Here is an 18,408-nt window from a genome sequence, read left to right on the forward strand (position 1 = left end):
GAGCGGGACCAGGAGCTCAGAGGCATTATTTCCTGCTGTACCAGGCTGCATGCAGGGTTGCGCTGCTCCTCCAAGGACCCTCAGAAAACACCTTGTACTGGTACCAGGGGGTTTCATAGAAGGGAGGGAGCCATTTCTCTGACGTCCTAGTGGATGCTGGGAACTCCGTAAGGACCATGGGGAATAGACGGGCTCCGCAGGAGACTGGGCACTCTACAGAAAAGATTAGGTACTATCTGGTGTGCACTGGCTCCTCCCTCTATGCCCCTCCTCCAGACCTCTGTTAGAATCTGTGCCCGGCCAGAGCTGGGTGCTCCTAGTGGGCTCTCCTGAGCTTACTAGTAAAGAAAGTATTTATTAGGTTTTTTATTTTCAGAGAGCTTCTGCTGGCAACAGACTCACTGCTACGTCTGACTAAGGGGAGAGAAGCAAACCTACCTGCTTGCAGCTAGCTTGTGCTTCTTAGGCTACTGGACACCATTAGCTCCAGAGGGTTCGAACACAGGCACCTGTCCTCGATCATCCGTTCCCGGAGCCGCGCCGCCGTCCCCCTCGCAGAGCCAGAAGAACAGAAGCTTGAAGACGACGAAATCGGCGGCTGAAGACTCCTGTCTTCATTAAGGTAGCGCACAGCACCGCAGCTGTGCGCCATTGCTCCCAGCACACTTACACACTCCGGTCACTGTAGGGTGCAGGGCGCTGGGGAAGGGGGGGGGTGCGCCCTGGGCTGCAATTGAAGTACCTTTTGGCATAAAAATACATTTCTCTATCGTCCTAAGTGGATGCTGGGGTTCCTGAAAGGACCATGGGGAATAGCGGCTCCGCAGGAGACAGGGCACAAAAGTAAAGCTTTTACAGGTCAGGTGGTGTGTACTGGCTCCTCCCCCTATGACCCTCCTCCAGACTCCAGTTAGATTTTTGTGCCCGGCCGAGAAGGGTGCAATTCTAGGTGGCTCTCATAAAGAGCTGCTTAGAGAGTTTAGCTTAGGTTTTTTATTTTACAGTGATTCCTGCTGGCAACAGGATCACTGCAACGAGGGACAGAGGGGAGAAGAAGTGAACTCACCTGCGTGCAGGATGGATTGGCTTCTTGGCTACTGGACATGAAGCTCCAGAGGGACGATCACAGGTACAGCCTGGATGGTCACCGGAGCCACGCCGCCGGCCCCCTCACAGATGCTGAAGCAAGAAGAGGTCCAGAATCGGCGGCTGAAGACTCCTGCAGTCTTCTTAAGGTAGCGCACAGCACTGCAGCTGTGCGCCATTTTCCTCTCAGCACACTTGACACGGCAGTCACTGAGGGTGCAGGGCGCTGGGGGGGGGCGCCCTGGGAGGCAAATGAAAACCTTTAAAAAGGCTAAAAATACCTCACATATAGCCCCAGAGGCTATATGGAGATATTTACCCCTGCCTAAATGTACTAAATAGCGGGAGACGAGCCCGCCGAAAAAGGGGCGGGGCCTATCTCCTCGGCACACGGCGCCATTTTCTGTCACAGCTCCGCTGGTCAGGAAGGCTCCCAGGTCTCTCCCCTGCACTGCACTACAGAAACAGGGTATAACAGAGAGGGGGGGCAAAATAAATGGCAATATATTAATATAAAAGCAGCTATAAGGGAGCACTTAATCATAAGGCTATCCCTGTCATATATAGCGCTTTTTGGTGTGTGCTGGCAGACTCTCCCTCTGTCTCCCCAAAGGGCTAGTGGGTCCTGTCTTCGTATAGAGCATTCCCTGTGTGTCTGCTGTGTGTCGGTACGTGTGTGTCGACATGTATGAGGACGTTATTGGTGTGGAGGCGGAGCAATTGCCAAATATGAGGATGTCACCTCCTAGGGGGTCGACACCAGAATGGATGCCTTTATTTGTGGAATTACGGGATAGCGTCAACTCGCTTAAGCAGTCGTTTGCCGACATGAGGCGGCCGGACACTCAATTAGTGCCTGTCCAGGCGCCTCAAATACCGTCAGGGGCTGTAAAACGCCCCTTGCCTCAGTCGGTCGACACAGACCCAGACACAGGCACTGATTCCGGTGGTGAAGGTGACGAATTAACCGTATTTTCCAGTAGGGCCACACGTTATATGATTTTGGCAATAAAGGAGATGTTACATTTAGCTGATACTACAGGTACCACTAAACAGGGTATTATGTGGGGTGTGAAAAAACTACCAGTAGTTTTTACCGAATCAGAAGAATTAAATGACGTGTGTGATGAAGCGTGGGGTGCCCCGATAAAAAAACTGCTAATTTCAAAGAAGTTATTGGCTTTATACCCTTTCCCGCCAGAGGTTAGGGAGCGCTGGGAAACACCTCCTAGGGTGGACAAAGCGCTAACACGCTTATCAAAACAAGTGGCGTTACCCTCTCCTGAGAAGGCCGCACTTAAAGATCCATCAGATATGAGGATGGAAAATATCCAAAAAGGTATATACACACATGCAGGTGTTATACTACGACCAGATATTGCGACTGCCTGGATGTGCAGTGCTGGGGTAGTTTGGTCAGAGTCCCTGATCGAAAATATTGATACCCTGGACAGGGACAATATTTTACTGTCGTTAGAACAAATAAAGGATGCATTTCTTTATATGCGTGATGCACAGAGAGATATCTGCACACTGGCATCACGGGTAAGTGCTATGTCCATTTCGGCCAGAAGAGCTTTATGGACACGACAGTGGACAGGCGATGCGTAGAGGAGTTATTTGGGGTCGGTCTATCGGATTTGGTGGCCACGGCTACGGCCGGGAAATCCACCTTTCTACCTCAAGTCACTCCCCAACAGAAAAAGGCACCGACCTTTCAACCGCAGCCCTTTCGTTCCTTTAAAAATAAGAGAGCAAAGGGCTATTCATATCTGCCACGAGGCAGAGGACGAGGGAAGAGACAGCAACAGGCAGCTCCTTCCCAGGAACAGAAGCCCTCCCCGGCTTCTACAAAAGCCTCAGCATGACGCTGGGGCTTCGCAAGCGGACTCGGGGGCGGTAGGCGGTCGTCTCAAGAATTACAGCGCGCAGTGGGCTCACTCGCAGGTAAATCCCTGGATCCTGCAGATAATATCTCAGGGGTACAGGTTGAAATTAGAGACAGAGCCACCTCGCCGTTTCCTGAAGTCTGCTTTACCAACGTCCCCCTCAGAAAGGGAGACGGTTTTGGAAGCCATTCACAAGCTGTATTCTCAGCAGGTGATAGTCAAGGTACCTCTTCTACAACAAGGGAAGGGGTATTATTCCACTCTTTTTGTGGTACCGAAGCCGGATGGCTCGGTAAGGCCTATTCTAAATCTGAAGTCCTTGAACCTGTACATAAAGAAGTTCAAGTTCAAGATGGAGTCACTCAGAGCAGTGATAGCGAACCTGGAAGAAGGGGACTTTATGGTATCCTTGGACATCAAGGATGCGTATCTCCACGTTCCAATTACCCCTCACACCAGGGGTACCTCAGGTTCGTTGTACAAAACTGTCACTATCAGTTTCAGACGCTGCCGTTTGGTTTGTCCACGGCATCTCGGGTCTTTACAAAGGTAATGGCCGAGATAATATTTCTTCTTCGAAGAAAAGGCGTATTAATTATCCCATACTTGGACGATCTCCTAATAAGGGCAAGGTCCAGAGAACAGCTAGAGATGGGTTTAGCACTATCTCAAGAGGTGCTAAAGCAGCACGGATGGATTCTGAATATTCCAAAATCCCAATTAATGCCGACAACTCGTCTGCTGTTCCTGGGGATGATTCTGGACACAGTTCAGAAAAAGGTTTTTCTTCCCGAAGAAAAAGCCAAGGAGTTATCTGACCTGGTCAGGAACCTCCTAAAACCAGGAAAGGTGTCTGTACATCAATGCACAAGAGTCCTGGGAAAAAATGGTAGCTTCTTACGAAGCAATCCCTTTCGGCAGATTCCATGCAAAGGGATCTGTTGGACAAATGGTCAGGGTCGCATCTTCAGATGCACCTGCGGATAACCCTGTCGCCGAGGACAAGGGTATCCCTTCTGTGGTGGTTGCAGGAGGCTCATCTATTGGAGGGCCGCAGATTCGGCATGCAGGATTGGATCCTGGTGACCACGGATGCCAGCCTGAGAGGCTGGGGAGCAGTCACACAGGGAAGAAATTTCCAGGGAGTGTGGTCGAGCCTGAAAAAGTCTCTTCACATAAGCATTCTGGAACTAAGAGCAATCTACAATGCTCTAAGCCAGGCGAAACCTCTGCTTCAAGGAAGACCGGTGTTGATCCAGTCGGACAACATCACGGCAGTCGCCCATGTAAACAGACAGGGCGGCACAAGAAGCAGGAGGGCAATGGCAGAAGCTGCCAGGATCCTTCGCTGGGCGGAGAATCACGTGATAGCACTGTCAGCAGTATTCATCCCGGGCGTGGACAACTGGGAAGCAGACTTCCTCAGCAGACACGACCTTCAACCGGGAGAGTGGGGACTTCATCCAGAAGTTTTCCACATGCTATTAAACCGTTGGGTAAAACCAATGGTGGACATGATGGCGTCTCGCCTCAACAAGACACTGGACAGGTATTGCGCCAGGTCAAGAGATCCGCAGGCAATAGCTGTGGACGCGCTGGTAACACATTGGGTGTACCAGTCGGTATAGGTGTTTCCTCCTCTGCCTCTCATACCAAAGGTTTTGAGGATTATACGGCAAAGAGGAGTAAGACTAGTGGCTCCGGATTGGCCAAGAAGGACTTGGTACCCGGAACTTCAAGAGATGGTCACGGACGATCCGTGGCCTCTACTTCTGAGAAGGGACCTGCTTCAGCAGGGTCCTTGTCTTTTTCAAGACTTACCGCGGCTGCGTTTGACGGCATGGCGTTTGAATGCCAGATCCTAAAAGGAAAAGGCATTCCAGAAGAAGTCATTCCTACCTTGATAAAGGCAAGGAAGGAAGTCACCGCGAAGCATTATCGCCGTATTTGGCGAAAATATGTTGCGTGGTGCGAGCAGCGGAGTGCTCCGATGGAGGAATTTCAACTGGGTCGTTTTCCTACATTTCCTGCAATCAGGATTGTCTATGGGTCTCAAATTGGGATCTATTAAGGTTCAAATTTCGGCCCTATCAATATTCTTCCAAAAAGAATTGGCCTCAGTCCCTGAGGTCCAGATTTTTATCAAAGGAGTACTGCATATACAGCCTCCTGTGGTGCCTAAGGTGGCACCGTGGGATCTAAATGTAGTTTTAGATTTCCTCAAATCCAATTGGTTTGAACCACTAAAGAATGTGGATTTGAAATATCTCACATGGAAAGTGACTATGTTACTGGCCCTGGCTTCGGCCGGGAGAGTATCTGAACTGGCGGCTTTGTCTTATAAAAGCCCTTATTTAATTTTCCATTCGACATAGGGCAGAGCTGCGGACGCGTCCGCATTTTCTCCCTAAGGTGGTATCAACGTTTCACCTGAACCAGCCTCTTGTAGTGCCTGCGGCTACAGACGACTTGAAGGACTCCAAGTTGTTGGACGTTGTCAGAGCCTTAAAAATATACATTTAAAGGACGGCTGGAGTCAGAAAATCTGACTCGCTGTTTATACTGTATGCACCCAACAAGTTGGGTGCACCTGCTTCTAAGCAGTCGATTGCTCGTTGTATTTGTAACAAAATTCAACTTGTACATTCTGTGGCAGGCCTGCCACAGCCTAAATCTGTTAAGGCCCATTCCGCAAGGAAGGTGGGCTCATCTTGGGCGGCTGCCCGAGGGGTCTCGGCATTACAACTCTGCCGAGCAGCTACGTGGTCAGGGGAGAACACGTTTGTAAATTTTTACAAATTTGATACCCTGGCAAAGGAGGACCTGGAGTTCTCTCATTCGGTGCTGCAGAGTCATCCGCACTCTCCCGCCCGTTTGGGAGCTTTGGTATAATCCCCATGGTCCTTTCAGGAACCCCAGCATCCACTTAGGACGATAGAGAAAATAAGAATTTACTTACCGATAATTCTATTTCTCGGAGTCCGTAGTGGATGCTGGGCGCCCATCCCAAGTGCGGATTATCTGCAATACTTGTACATAGTTATTGTTAACTAATTCGGGTTATTGTTTAGGAAGCCATCTTTCAGAGGCTCCTCTGTTATCATACTGTTAACTGGGTTTAGATCACAAGTTGTACGGTGTGATTGGTGTGGCTAGTATGAGTCTTACCCGGGATTCAAAATCCTCCCTTATTGTGTACGCTCGTCCGGGCACAGTACCTAACTGGAGTCTGGAGGAGGGTCATAGGGGGAGGAGCCAGTACACACCACCTGACCTGTAAAAGCTTTACTTTTGTGCCCTGTCTCCTGCGGAGCCGCTATTCCCCATGGTCCTTTCAGGAACCCCAGCATCCACTACGGACTCCGAGAAATAGAATTATCGGTAAGTAAATTCTTATTATATACAGTCTGGCACTGTATATATGTAAAACCCCCCGCCATTTTTTCACACAGAAAGTGGGACAGAAGCCCGCCGCTGAGGGGGCGGGGCCTTCTTCCTCAGCACACCAGCGCCATTTTCTCTAAACGGCTCCGCTGGAAGCAGCTCACCAGGCTCTCCCCTGCAGTATCCAGGTACAAGACGGGTTAAAAAGAGAGGGGGGGGGCACATAAATTTAGGCGCAAATAAGACATATAAAGCAGCTTTTGGGTAAATCACTTATAATCAGTGAGAATCCCTGTGTTATATAGCGCTGTGGTGTGTGCTGGCATACTCTCTCTCTGTCTCCCCAAAGGACTTTGTGGGGTCCTGTCCTCAGTCTGAGCATTCCCTGTGTGTGTGCGGTGTGTCGATACGGCTGTGTCGACATGTTTGATGAGGAAGGTTACGTGGAGGCGGAGCAAGGGCAGATAAGTGTGGTGTCGCCCCCGTCGGGGCCGACACCTGATTGGATGTGTATGTGGAAGGTCTTAAATGACAATGTAAACTCCTTACATAAAAGGTTTGATGACGCTGCAGCCTTGGGACAGCCGGGGTCTCAGCCCACGCCTGCCCAGGCGACTCAGAAACCGTCAGGGGCTCATAAACGCCCTCTATCTCAGATGGTTGACACAGATGTCGACACGGAGTCCGACTCCAGTGTCGACGATGATGAGGCACATTTACAGTCTAAAATGACCAAGGCCATCCGATACATGATTATTGCAATGAAAGATGTATTACACATTTCTCTGACGTCCTAGTGGATGCTGGGAACTCCGTAAGGACCATGGGGAATAGCGGCTCCGCAGGAGTCTGGGCACAAAAGTAAAGCTTTAGGACTACCTGGTGTGCACTGGCTCCTCCCCCTATGACCCTCCTCCAAGCCTCAGTTAGATTTTTGTGCCCGACCGAGCAGGGTGCAATCTAGGGGGCTCTCCTGAGCTTCTTAGAAAAAGTTAGTTTTAGGTTTCTTATTTTCAGTGAGACCTGCTGGCAACAGGCTCACTGCATCGAGGGACTAAGGGGAGAAGAAGCGAACCTGCCTGCTTGCAGCCAGCTTGGGCTTCTTAGGCTACTGGACACCATTAGCTCCAGAGGGACCGAACACAGGCCCAGCCTCGGAGTCCGGTCCCAGAGCCGCGCCGCCGGCCCCCTTACAGAGCCAGAAGCAAGAAGAGGTCCGGAAAATCGGCGGCAGAAGACATCAGTCTTCAACAAGGTAGCGCACAGCACTGCAGCTGTGCGCCATTGCTCCTCAGGCACACTTCACACTCCGGTCACTGAGGGTGCAGGGCGCTAGGGGGGGGCGCCCTGAGCAGCAATAAAAACACCTTGGCTGGCGAAAATACACCACATATAACCCCCAGGGCTATATGGATGTATTTTAACCCCTGCCAGAATACAGCAAAACGCGGGAGAAAAGTCAGCCGAGAAGGGGGCGGAGCCTATCTCCTCAGCACACTGGCGCCATTTTCCCTCACAGCTCCGCTGGAAGGACGTCTCCCTGACTCTCCCCTGCAGTCCTGCACTACAGAAAAGGGTAAAACAAGAGGGGGGGGGGCACTAATTTGGCGCAGTAATCATAAAAACAGCAGCTATAAGGGAAAAACACTCTTTATAGGGTTATCCCAGTATATATATAGCGCTCTGGTGTGTGCTGGCATACTCTCCCTCTGTCTCCCCAAAGGGCTAGTGGGGTCCTGTCCTCTATCAGAGCATTCCCTGTGTGTGTGCAGTGTGTCGGTACGATTGTGTCGACATGTATGAGGAGGAAAATGATGTGGAGGCGGAGCAATTGCCTGTATTAGAGATGTCACCCCCTAGGGAGTCGACACCTGAGTGGATGGGCTTATGGAAGGAATTACGTGACAGTGTCAGCTCTTTACAAAAGACGGTTGATGACATGAGACAGCTGGCTACTCAGCTTGTGCCTGTCCAGGCGTCTCAAAGGCCATCAGGGGCTCTAAAACGCCCGTTACCTCAGATGGCAGATACAGACGCCGACACGGATACTGACTCCAGTGTCGACGATGAAGAGACGAATGTGACTTCCAGTAGGGCCACACGTTACATGATTGAGGCAATGAAAAATGTTTTACATATTTCTGATAATACAAGTACCACTAAAAAGGGTATTATGTTTGGTGAGAAAAAACTGCCTGTAGTTTTTCCTGCATCTGAGGAATTAAATGAAGTGTGTGATGAAGCGTGGGTTTCCCCCGATAAAAAACTGAATTCCTAAAAGGTTATTGGCATCATACCCCTTCCCACCAGAGGATAGGGCACGTTGGGAAACACCCCCTAAGGTGGATAAAGCGCTCACACGCTTGTCAAAACAGGTGGCACTACCGTCTCCTGATACGGCCGCCCTTAAGGAACCTGCTGACAGAAAGCAGGAGAATATCCTAAAATGTATATACACTCACACGGGTGTTATACTGCGACCAGCAATCGCCTCAGCCTGGATGTGCAGTGCTGGGGTGGCTTGGTCGGATTCCCTGACTGAGAATATTGATACCCTAGATAGGGACAGTATATTACTGACTATAGAGCATTTAAAAGATGCATTTTTATATATGCGTGATGCACAGAGGGATATTTGCCGACTGGCATCAAGAGTAAGTGCGCTGTCCATCTCTGCCAGAAGAGGGTTATGGACGCGGCAGTGGTCAGGTGATGCGGATTCCAAAAGGCATATGGAAGTATTGCCTTATAAAGGGGAGGAGTTATTTGGGGTAGGTCTATCAGACCTAGTAACCACGGCAACTGCTGGGAAATCCACATTTTTACCCCAGGTAGCCTCTCAACATAAGAAGACGCCGTATTATCAGGCGCAGTCCTTTCGGCCCCAGAAGGGAAAGCGGGCAAAAGGCTCCTCATTTCTGCCCCGTGGCAGAGGGAGAGGAAAAAGGCTGCAGCAAACAGCCAGTTCCCAGGAAAAGAAGCCCTCTCCCGCTTCTGCCAAGTCCTCAGCATGACGCTGGGGCTTTACAAGCGGACTCAGGCACGGTGGGGGCCCGTCTCAAGAATTTCAGCGCACAGTGGGCTCACTCACAAGTGGACCCCTGGATCCTTCAGGTGGTATCTCAGGGGTACAAATTGGAATTCGAGACGTTTCCCCCTCGCCGTTTCCTAAAGTCTGCTTTACCGACGTCTCCCTCCGACAGGGAGGCGGTATTGGAAGCCATTCACAAGCTGTATTCCCAGCAGGTGATAATCAAGGTACCCCTCCTGCAACAGGGAAAGGGGTATTATTCCACGCTGTTTGTGGTACCGAAGCCGGACGGCTCGGTGAGACCTATTTTAAATCTGAAATCCTTGAACACTTACATACAGAGGTTCAGATTCAAGATGGAGTCACTCAGAGCGGTGATTGCGAACCTGGAAGAAGGGGATTATATGGTGTCTCTGGACATCAAGGATGCTTACCTCCATGTCCCAATTTACCCTTCTCACCAAGGGTACCTCAGGTTTGTGGTACAGAACTGTCACTATCAGTTTCAGACGCTGCCGTTTGGATTGTCCACGGCACCCCGGGTCTTTACCAAAGTAATGGCCGAAATGATGATACTCCTTCGAAGGAAGGGAGTTTTAATTATCCCTTACTTGGACGATCTCCTGATAAGGGCAAGATCCAGGGAACAGTTGGTAGTCGGGGTAGCACTATCTCAAGTAGTGTTGCGGCAGCTCGGTTGGATTCTCAATATTCCAAAATCGCAGCTGATCCCGACGACACGTCTTCTATTCCTAGGGATGATCCTGGACACAGTCCAGAAAAAGGTGTTTCTCCGGGAGGAGAAAGCCAGGGAGTTATCCGAGCTAGTCAGAAACCTCCTAAAACCAGGCCAAGTGTCAGTGCATCAATGCACAAGGGTCCTGGGAAAAATGGTGGCTTCCTACGAAGCAATCCCATTCGGCAGATTCCACGCAAGAACTTTCCAGTGGGACCTGCTGGACAAATGGTCTGGATCGCATCTTCAGATGCATCAGCGGATAACCCTGTCACCAAAGACAAGGGTGTCTCTCCTGTGGTGGTTGCAGAGTGCTCATCTTCTAGAGGGCCGCAGATTCGGCATTCAGGACTGGGTCCTGGTGACCACAGATGCCAGCCTGCGAGGCTGGGGAGCAGTCACACAGGGAAGAAATTTCCAGGGCTTGTGGTCAAGCCTGGAGACATCACTTCACATAAATATCCTGGAGTTAAGGGCCATTTACAATGCTCTAAGCCAAGCAAGAACTCTGCTTCAGGGTCAGCTGGTGCTGATTCAGTCGGACAACATCACGGCAGTCGCCCACGTAAACAGACAGGGCGGCACAAGAAGCAGGAGGGCAATGGCAGAAGCTGCAAGGATTCTACGCTGTGCGGAAAATCATGTGATAGCACTGTCAGCAGTGTTCATTGCGGGAGTGGACAACTGGGAAGCAGACTTCCTCAGCAGGCACGACCTCCACCCGGGAGAGTGGGGACTTCACCCAGAAGTCTTCCACATGATTGTAAACCGTTGGGAAAAACCAAAGGTGGACATGATGGCGTCCCGCCTCAACAAAAAACTGGACAGGTATTGCGCCAGGTCAAGGGACCCTCAGGCAATAGCTGTGGACACTCTGGTAACACCGTGGGTGTACCAGTCAGTGTATGTGTTCCCTCCTCTGCCTCTCATACCCAAGGTACTGAGAATTATAAGACTGAGAGGAGTAAGAACTATACTCGTGGCTCCGGATTGGCCAAGAAGGACTTGGTACCCGGAACTTCAAGAGATGCTCACAGAGGACCCGTGGCCTCTACCTCTAAGAAGGGACCTGCTCCAGCAAGGACCCTGTCTGTTCCACGACTTACCGCGGCTGCGTTTGACGGCATGGCGGTTGAACGCCGGATCCTGAAGGAAAAAGGCATTCCGGAGGAAGTCATCCCTACCCTGATCAAGGCCAGGAAGGATGTGACCGCAAAACATTATCACCGCATTTGGCGAAAATATGTTGCGTGGTGCGAGGCCAGGAAGGCCCCAATGGAGGAATTTCAACTGGGGCATTCCTGCATTTCCTGCAAACAGGAGTGTCTATGGGCCTAAAATTGGGGTCCATTAAGGTTCAAATTTCGGCCCTGTCGATTTTCTTCCAGAAAGAACTGGCTTCAGTTCCGGAAGTTCAGACGTTTGTCAAGGGGGGTGCTGCATATACAGCCTCCTTTTGTGCCTCCAGTGGCACCTTGGGATCTCAATGTAGTTTTGGGATTCCTCAAATCACATTGGTTTGAACCACTTAAATCTGTGGATTTAAAATATCTCACATGGAAAGTGGTCATGCTGTTGGCCCTGGCTTCGGCCAGGCGCGTGTCAGAATTGGCGGCTTTATCCTGTAAAAGCCCTTATCTGATTTTCCATTCGGACAGGGCGGAATTGAGGACTCGTCCTCAGTTTCTCCCTAAGGTGGTGTCAGCGTTTCACCTGAACCAGCCTATTGTGGTGCCTGCGGCTACTAGGGACTTGGAGGACTCCAAGTTGCTGGACGTTGTCAGGGCCCTGAAAATATATGTTTCCAGGACGGCTGGAGTCAGAAAAATCTGACTCCCTGTTTATCCTGTATGCACCCAACAAGCTGGGTGCTCCTGCTTCTAAGCAGACCATTGCTCGTTGGATTTGTAGTACAATTCAGCTTGCACATTCTGTGGCAGGCCTGCCACAGCCAAAATCTGTAAAGGCCCATTCCACAAGGAAGGTGGGCTCATCTTGGGCGGCTGCCCGAGGGGTCTCGGCTTTACAACTTTGCCGAGCAGCTACTTGGTCAGGGGCAAACACGTTTGCTAAATTCTACAAATTTGATACCCTGGCTGAGGAGGACCTGGAGTTCTCTCATTCGGTGCTGCAGAGTCATCCGCACTCTCCCGCCCGTTTGGGAGCTTTGGTATAATCCCCATGGTCCTTACGGAGTTCCCAGCATCCACTAGGATGTCAGAGAAAATAAGAATTTACTTACCGATAATTCTATTTCTCGTAGTCCGTAGTGGATGCTGGGCGCCCATCCCAAGTGCGGATTGTCTGCAATACTTGTACATAGTTATTGTTAACTAAATCGGGTTATTGTTGTTGTGAGCCATCTTTCCAGAGGCTCCTCTGTTATCATGCTGTTAACTGGGTTCAGATCACAAGTTGTACGGTGTGATTGGTGTGGCTGGTATGAGTCTTACCCGGGATTCAAAATCCTTCCTTATTGTGTACGCTCGTCCGGGCACAGTATCCTAACTGAGGCTTGGAGGAGGGTCATAGGGGGAGGAGCCAGTGCACACCAGGTAGTCCTAAAGCTTTACTTTTGTGCCCAGACTCCTGCGGAGCCGCTATTCCCCATGGTCCTAACGGAGTTCCCAGCATCCACTACGGACTACGAGAAATAGAATTATCGGTAAGTAAATTCTTATTTTCTGAGATTAACCCTGTTAATACCAAGAGGGTTTATATGTTTGGGGAGAAAAAGCAGCCAGTGACTTTTCCCCCATCTGATGAATTAAATGAATTGTGTGAAGAAGCGTGGAGTTCCCCTGATAAGAAATTAGTGATTTCTAAGAGGTTACTGATGGCGTACCCTTTCCCGCCAATGGACAGGTTACGTTGGGAAACATCCCCTAGGGTGGACAAGGCACTGACACGCTTATCTAAAAAGGTGGCTCTGCCGTCTCAGGATACGGCCGCCCTAAAGGAGCCTGCGGATAGAAAGCAGGAAGCTATCCTGAAGTCAGTGTATACACACTCTGGTACTCTACTGAGACCTGCTATTGCTTCAGCCTGGATGTGTAGTGCTGTAGCAGCGTGGACAGATACTCTGTTAGACGACATAGATTCCCTCGACAGAGATACTGTTTTGCTAACCCTGGGCCATATCAAAGACGTCGTCTTATATATGCGGGATGCTCAGAGGGACATTTGCCTGCTGGGCTCTAGAATTAATGCTATGTCCATTTCTGCCAGGAGGGTCTTATGGACTCTGCAATGGACAGGAGATGCTGATTCTAAAAAACACATGGAGGTTTTGCCTTATAAGGGTGAGGAATTGTTTGGGGACGGTCTGTCGGACATCGTGTCTACAGCGACCGCTGGAAAGTCGACTTTCTTGCCTCAGGTTTCCTCACAGCCTAAGAAAGCACTGTATTATCAAATGCAGTCCTTTCGTTCCCAAAAAGGCAAGAGGGTCAGGGGCCCATCCTTTCTTGCCAGAGGCAGGGGTAGAGGTAAGAAGCTGCACCATGTAGCCAGTTCCCAGGAACAAAAGTCCTCCCCTGCTTCCACTAAGTCCACCGCATGACGTTGGGGCTCCACAGGCGGAGCCAGGTGCGGTGGGTTCGCGTCTCCGAAACTTCAGCAACCAGTGGGTTCGCTCACAGGTGGATCTCTGGGCTATACAAATTGTATCTCAGGGATACAAGCTGGAATTCGAAGCGACTCCCCCCCGCCGTTACCTCAAATCAGCCTTGCCAGCTCCCCATGGAAAGGGAGGTAGTACTGGCGGCAATTCACAAGGTGTACCTCCAGCAAGTGATTGTCAGGGTCCCCCTCCTTCAACAGGGAAGGGGTTACTATTCCACAATGTTTGTGGTACCGAAACCGGACTGTTCGGTGAGACCCATTCTGAATTTAAAATCCTTGAACACTTATATAAAGAAATTCAAGTTCAAAATGGAATCGCTCAGAGCGGTTATTGCAAGCCTGGAAGAGGGGGATTTTATGGTGTCGCTGGACATCAAAGATGCTTACTTGCATGTCCCCATTTACCCACCTCACCAGGAGTACCTCAGGTTTGTGGTACAGGACTGTCATTACCAGTTCCAGACGTTGCCGTTTGGCCTGTCCACGGCACCGAGAATATTTACCAAGGTAATGGCCGAAATGATGATACTCCTTCGGCAGAAGGGAGTTATAATTATCCCGTACTTGGACGATCTCCTCATAAAGGCGAGGTCCAGGGAGCAGTTGTTGATCAGCGTAGCACTCTCTCAGGAAGTGTTGCAACAGCACGGCTGGATTCTGAATGTTCCAAAGTCGCAGCTGATTCCTACGACGCGTCTGCTTTTCCTGGGCATGATTCTGGACACAGAACAGAAGAAGGTGTTTCTCCCGGTGGAGAAGGCCCAGGAATTAGCATCTCTGGTCAGGGACCTCCTGAAACCAAAACAGGTATCGGTGCATCACTGCACGCGAGTCCTGGGAAAGATGGTGGCTTCATACGAAGCCATTCCCTTCGGCAGGTTCCATGCGAGGATCTTTCAGTGGGATCTGTTGGACAAGTGGTCCGGATCGCATCTTCAGATGCATCGGCTGATCACCCTGTCCCCAAGGGCCAGGGTGTCTCTTCTGTGGTGGCTGCAGAGTGCTCACCTTCTCGAGGGCTGCAGGTTCGGCATACAGGACTGGGTCCTGGTGACCACGGATGCAAGCCTCCGAGGATGGGGGGCAGTCACTCAGGGAAGAAACTTCCAAGGGCTGTGGTCAAGTCTGGAGACTTCTCTACACATAAATATACTGGAACTAAGGGCCATTTACAACGCCCTGAGTCAAGCAGAGCCCCTGCTTCGAAACCGGCCAGTACTGATTCAGTCAGACAACATCACGGCGGTCGCCCATGTAAACCGCCAGGGCGGCACAAGAAGCAGGATGGCAATGGCGGAAGCCACAAAGATTCTTCGGTGGGCGGAGAATCACGTGCAAGCACTGTCAGCAGTGTTCATTCCGGGAGTGGACAACTGGGAAGCAGACTTCCTCAGCAGACACGACCTCCACCCGGGAGAGTGGGGACTTCATCAAGAAGTCTTCACACAGATCGCAAAGCGATGGGAACTGCCACAGGTGGACATGATGGCGTCCCGCCTCAACAAAAAGCTAAAAAGATATTGCGCCAGGTCAAGGGACCCTCAGGCGATAGCTGTGGACGCCCTAGTGACACCGTGGGTGTACCAGTCGGTATATGTGTTTCCTCCTCTTCCTCTCATACCCAAGGTACTGAGAATAGTAAGAAAGAGAGGAATAAGAACAATACTCATTGTTCCGGATTGGCCAAGAAGGACTTGGTACCCGGAACTGCAAGAAATGCGCACAGAGGACCCATGGCCTCTGCCTCTCAGACAGGACCTGCTGCAACAAGTGCCCTGTCTGTTCCAAGACCTACCGCGGCTGCGTTTGACGGCATGGCGGTTGAGCGCCGGATCCTAGCTGAAAAAGGCATTCCGGATGAAGTTATTCCTACGCTGATAAAGGCTAGGAAAGACGTGACAGCAAAGCATTATCACCGTATATGGCGAAAATATGTTGCTTGGTGTGAGGCCAGTAAGGCCCCTACAGAGGAATTCCAGCTGGGTCGTTTCCTGCACTTCCTACAGTCAGGGGTGACTATAGGCCTAAAATTGGGGTCCATAAAGGTCCAGATTTCGGCCCTATCCATTTGCTTTCAAAAAGAACTGGCTTCACTGCCTGAGGTTGACGTTTGTTAAGGGAGTGCTGCATATTCAGCCCCCTTTTGTGCCACCAGTGGCACCCTGGGATCTTAACGTTGTGTTGGATTTCCTGAAATCCCACTGGTTTGAGCCACTTAGGACCATGGAACTAAAGTATCTCACGTGGAAAGTGGTCATGCTGTTGGCCTTGGCATCGGCTAGGCGTGTGTCGGAATTGGCGGCTTTGTCATGTAAAAGCCCATATCTGATCTTCCATATGGACAGGGCAGAATTGAGGAGTCGTCCCCAATTTCTCCCAAAGGTGGTATCATCGTTTCATTTGAACCAACCTATTGTGGTGCCTGCGGCTACTCTGGACTTGGAGGACTCCAAGTTACTGGACGTAGTCAGGGCTTTGAAAATATGTTTCCAGAACGGCTGGAGTCAGGAAGACTGACTCGCTGTTTATCCTGCATGCACCCAACAAGCTGGGTGCTCCTGCTTCAAAGCAAACTCTTTCGCGCTGGATCTGTAGCACGATTCAGCTAGCTCATTCTGCGGCTGGATTGCCGCATCCAAAATCAGTAAAAGCCCATTCCACAAGGAAGGTGGGCTCTTCTTGGGCGGCTGCCCGAGGGGTCTCGGCTTTACAGCTTTGCCGAGCGGCTACTTGGTCGGGTTCAAACACATTTGCAAAGTTCTACAAGTTTGATACCCTGGCTGAGGAGGACCTTGTGTTTGCTCATTCGGTGCTGCAGAGTCATCCGCACTCTCCCGCCCGTTTGGGAGCTTTGGTATAATCCCCATGGTCCTTACGGAGTTCCCAGCATCCACTAGGACGTCAGAGAAAATAAGAATTTACTCACCGGTAATTCTATTTCTCGTAGTCCGTTGTGGATGCTGGGCGCCCGTCCCAAGTGCGGACTTTCTGCAATACGTGTATATAGTTATTGCTTAAATAAGGGTTATTGTTATGAGCCATCCGTTGAGTGAGGCTCAGTTGTTCATACTGTTAACTGGGTAAGGTTATCACAAGTTGTACGGTGTGATTGGTGTGGCTGGTATGAGTCTTACCCTGGATTCAAATTTCCTTTCCTTGTAATGTCAGCTCGTCCGGGCACAGTTTCCCTAACTGAGGTCTGGAGGAGAGGCATAGAGGGAGGAGCCAGTGCACACCAGATAGTACCTAATCTTTTCTTTAGAGTGCCCAGTCTCCTGCGGAGCCCGTCTATTCCCCATGGTCCTTACGGAGTTCCCAGCATCCACTACGGACTACGAGAAATAGAATTACCGGTGAGTAAATTCTTATTTTCAGACAGAAACTGAAATTACCGGCTGAAGCAGTTTCACACTGTAATTTCATGAAACACACAGGTCATTTTTCTGTGTGATGGGGTCGACCCCGGTTGCAATTCCCGTAACTTCGACCCTGGATTTTACCAGGGTTGGAGACATGGGAATTACTACACGGGTTGACCCTTTCACACAGACAAAATACCCGTGTTGATCAGCAAATTACTGGGTCGAAATTCTCGACCCGGTAATTTGCTGGTCTGTGTGAAAGGGGGGGGGGGGGGGGGAGGGGTCAGGCAGGTCAGGGGGGTCAGGCAGGTCCCAGCAAAACGACCCGGCATTGAAATTCCGGGTAATTGCTGGGACTTTCAGACTTTTCTGTCTGAAAGTGGTATTATAAAGGAGGCTTATTCCTGAATCTGTCACCAGCCAAGGATGATTAAAATGGGCTTATTTGAGTTATTGTGTTGCATAAATGTGGTCACTACAAGGATTCAGTTTGTGTGTTACCTGGTCACTGGTTTATTTTTAGTTTTGCTTGATGGTTGTAAGAATAAATCAATAAGTAGTACCTACTGGAGAAGTTTAAAAAATTTTTTTTCTTTACATAGCCCTAATACTGCAGCTGGTCTTACCATGAACAAGATTCCAGTTTTAGCAACTTGTATAAAGCTTATGTAAGACTCTGCCTCTGACATGAAGCTTGCCAAGTCTCAGTCAGCGTGGTTTTCTTTTTGTTTTTGCAGCGAGTGATTATACCATGTACCCATTTTCAACTCAGAATGCCAAGGACTTCCAGAATCTCTTGTCTGTGTACTTAGATGCTGTGTTTTACCCATGCCTGAGAGAACTGGATTTTTGGTAACATTCACTTTCACATAAATCTAATCTTTGGTGATAAACCTGTTATCAGTCTATAACTATGAGCAATGTGGGGTTAATTTCCCTTTTCATTTTTTAGGCAAGAAGGATGGAGATTAGAACATGAAAACCCAACTGATTCTGCATCACCGTTAATATTCAAAGGAATTGTATTTAATGAAATGAAGGGGGCATTTGTAAGTTGTGTTTTTGTTTTTTATCTTTGTACTGATTGATCAGTGAAATCTGAATGTACTGTTCTAGCAGAATCATTACAGAGTCCCAAACATGTAAAATAGATGAGACTAGAAGGTGGATTTACTAAACCCTTTAAAACAAAAGCTGGTAACGTTGTCCATAGCTATCAGTCAGATTCTGTCTGTCATGTCATGTCATGTCATGTCATGCATCCTAGAAAATGATAGACAAAATCTGGTTGCTGTA

At 49.9% G+C, this 18,408-nt stretch overlaps 1 protein-coding gene across 1 annotated transcript in view; it reads left to right on the top strand.

Annotated features, from left to right (window-relative positions):
- The window catches only part of PITRM1 (pitrilysin metallopeptidase 1), a 189,158-nt gene that overhangs the window by 66,731 nt on the left and 104,019 nt on the right, over nucleotides 1-18,408 (top strand). The window contains exons 5-6 of the mRNA XM_063922149.1: nucleotides 17,850-17,964; nucleotides 18,065-18,161. Coding sequence (XP_063778219.1) covers nucleotides 17,850-17,964; nucleotides 18,065-18,161 — 212 coding nt within the window. The remainder of the gene's footprint in view (nucleotides 1-17,849; nucleotides 17,965-18,064; nucleotides 18,162-18,408) is intronic.

This window comes from Pseudophryne corroboree, chromosome 5 (genome assembly GCF_028390025.1).
Source record: "Pseudophryne corroboree isolate aPseCor3 chromosome 5, aPseCor3.hap2, whole genome shotgun sequence".
NCBI classification, from domain to species: domain Eukaryota; kingdom Metazoa; phylum Chordata; class Amphibia; order Anura; family Myobatrachidae; genus Pseudophryne; species Pseudophryne corroboree.